General features: G+C 36.0%; 1 protein-coding gene across 1 annotated transcript in view; it reads right to left on the bottom strand.

The window, feature by feature from the left end:
* ZMYM6 (zinc finger MYM-type containing 6) overlaps positions 1–2,936 on the bottom strand; it is a 41,504-nt gene that overhangs the window by 3,592 nt on the left and 34,976 nt on the right. The window contains exon 14 of the mRNA XM_017518024.2: positions 1,287–1,440. Coding sequence (XP_017373513.1) covers positions 1,287–1,440 — 154 coding nt within the window. The remainder of the gene's footprint in view (positions 1–1,286; positions 1,441–2,936) is intronic.

Genomic DNA, 2,936 nt, shown 5'->3' with positions numbered 1-2,936 from the left:
AACGGTGCGATCTTGGCGATCTTGGCGATCTTGGCTCACCGAAACCTCTGCCTCCCAGGTTCAAGCGATTCTCCTGCCTCAGCCTCCCAAGTAGCTGGGATTAAAGACGCATGTCACCATGCCTGGCTAATTTTGTATTTTCAGTAGAGATGGAGTTTCGCCATGTTAGTCAGGCTGGTCTCAAACCTCTGACCTCAGGTGATCCACCCGCCTTGGCCTCCTAAAGTGCTGGGATTACAGGTGTGAGCCACCACACCTGGCCAACAATTCAATATTCAATCTACAACTTAAAACATAAGTTCGTGCTCATGCCCACAGATCCTTTAGTACTCTCCATGTGTGAATGTGTATATAATGTAAATTCAGGTACAAATAATATATTGTTTTAATAGGAATATAAAATAAATTTCCTGAGGAAGGAAAACGGGATTCTCCTTGATTTCTACCAAAAGAAAAGTACCCTACATAAAAACTTACTACTTGTTGACAAACTAACCCTTTAAATATAGCATACTCTATGAAATAAAATTATTATTAAAAACAAAAATCAGGCCAAGCGCAGTGGCTCACACCTATAATCCTAGTATTTTGGGAGGCCAAGGCCAGCCTTTGAACACCTGGGGTCAGGAGTTCAAAACCAGTCTAGCCAACATGATGAAACCCCATCTCTACAAAAAACACAAAAATTAGTTGGGTGTGGTGGCAGATGCCTGTAATCCCAGCTGCTTGGGAGGCTGAGACAGCAGAATCGCCTGACTCTAGGAGGCAGAGGTTACAGGGAGCCAAGATCACACCATTGCACCCCAGCCTGGGCAAAAAGAGTGAAACTCCATCTCAAAAAAAAGAATCAAAAAATGCTTTAGGTACCATAGACTATTTAAGTAACTGAAAATCTAAGGGTAGTGGGATTAAAAGTAGTTAACACAGACTGGGGCAATACTTTACAACTTTTTTCAAATATAAGCTCAATTTTCATGGTCACCAACACCTCGGATAAATTAGTTGTACTGTTAGCAACTGACAACTGAATTTGCAGTGTTTAAAAAAAAAAGGGTTAAATCAGTAATGTTTTTAACTAAAACTGTATGTTAGTAATTATAATAGCTTGTTATAACACCTGGTTATCAGTAATAATAATTAAAAAAGCAAGTATTCAAAGTATATGATCCAAGAAAAGGAATGTTTTCACATTTAAGAACCTGTCAATTATCTTCTTTTTCTTTCTTAAAAAACAAAAACAAGCCAGAAAACAAACTTTGTACATGGGAATTCACAAGGATACATACCTGTCTGACATTCCTTGTGCTGTGTATGTGGTTTGCAAGAAGTGGCCTTGGTCTGTGTGACGGGCTTGCATAATACGCCTTTGTTCTTTAAAAGCCTGGAAGGCTGGGAAGATTGGGAAGATAGAAGTTTCATAGCATCTGCCTGTGTACTTTCCTAGTTAAAACCAAATTCAGAAAACAAAGAAAGATTTTTTTTTTTAGTACCTTATCACTGACTATAATTTCTATCAATTGAAAGTTGATAAACATCAAGAGAAATATAATTCCTCTGAAAGAGTGGTTGCAATAAAAAAGTCACCTTGGAAAACACACACAGATTCCTACTTCTCCTATCAGTATTAGTTTAATTTACTGATTTTTAAAAACATTTAAAAATATATCTATAAACTATAAAATATATATATAGTTTAAAAATAAGTAAGATCAATGAAAACAATTGTTAATCTTGCTGATTAGGACAATTGGCTACTCAGAAAAATTAGATCCAACCTCAGACCATACACAAAAATATATTCCATATCAATTAAAGATCGAAGAAAAAAAAAAAACCCAAAACTAAAGTCACTAGAAAACTTTCAAATAACCAGATCACAAAGTATTCTTAAGTAAAACACAAAAGAGTAAAACAAAGTAGGAAAGATTGATATATTTGACTACCTCAAAATTTAAAACTGCACAGATGATCCAGGATAATCTCCCTATTTTAAGGTTAACTGATTAGTAACCTAATCATTTGCTACCCTAATTTCCCTTCGCCGTGTAATGTAACATATTCACAGATTCTGCAGACAAGGATATGGACATCTTTGGGAGGCTACTATTCTGCCTATCATAATAAAGCTTTTAAAAATAGATTTTTTTAATCTAAAAAAAATTTCTGTAAACAAAGGTATTTATCAAACCAAGTTATGGGACAAACAACAGAGTGGAGGAATATACTTAAAACATGTGGTCACTCAATAGATATTTACTGAATGTTTACTACAAGCCAGGCATTGTTCTAAGCCTTGGGGATACAGCAGAAAACAAGACAAAGTTCTGCTCTTATGAGCCTTACATTCTAGAGGAAGACACAAAACATAAACAAGTAAAACAAGTAATATATAATTCCAGGTAGTGATAAGTGCAATGAAGAAAATAAAGCAGCGTATGGGAATGGAGAGTGATGGCATGGAGGAGGGTAATTTTGAAGTAAACATCTGAGCAGAGACCTTTTGAATTATTCAAAAGAGTAAGCCATGCAACGGCCTAAGGTCAGAAGAGTCCAGGCAGGGAGACTATAGGTGTGAAAACCTTGAGTGCGAGAAAGCTTGGCATGCTTTACAAACATCAACAAGAATGAGGCTGAAAGACAGTAAGCATGGGGAGAATGATACATTTGGAGAGGTACGCAGATTGTACAGGATCTGGAAGGTCTCAGTTAAAAACTAAATTAGGATTATATTTTAAATGTGATGGGCAGCCATTGGAGGTTATGCTTAAATTTACTTTAAACAAAAGTAATACATGAACTCAGTACAAAATTCAAAAGGTATGAAGTATTGGGTTAGTGCAAAAGTAATTGTGGTTTCTGCAATTAAAGTAATATATACATGAATGACTGCCATCTACCCAGACTCAACCTAGAACACAACCGCAGTTCCCAGTTTC

This window comes from Cebus imitator, unplaced genomic scaffold (genome assembly GCF_001604975.1).
Source record: "Cebus imitator isolate Cc_AM_T3 unplaced genomic scaffold, Cebus_imitator-1.0 Scaffold657, whole genome shotgun sequence".
Taxonomy (NCBI): Eukaryota; Metazoa; Chordata; class Mammalia; order Primates; family Cebidae; genus Cebus; species Cebus imitator.
The sequence above is the reverse complement of the archived record's forward strand: the minus strand, read 5'-3'. Positions and strand labels throughout refer to the sequence as shown.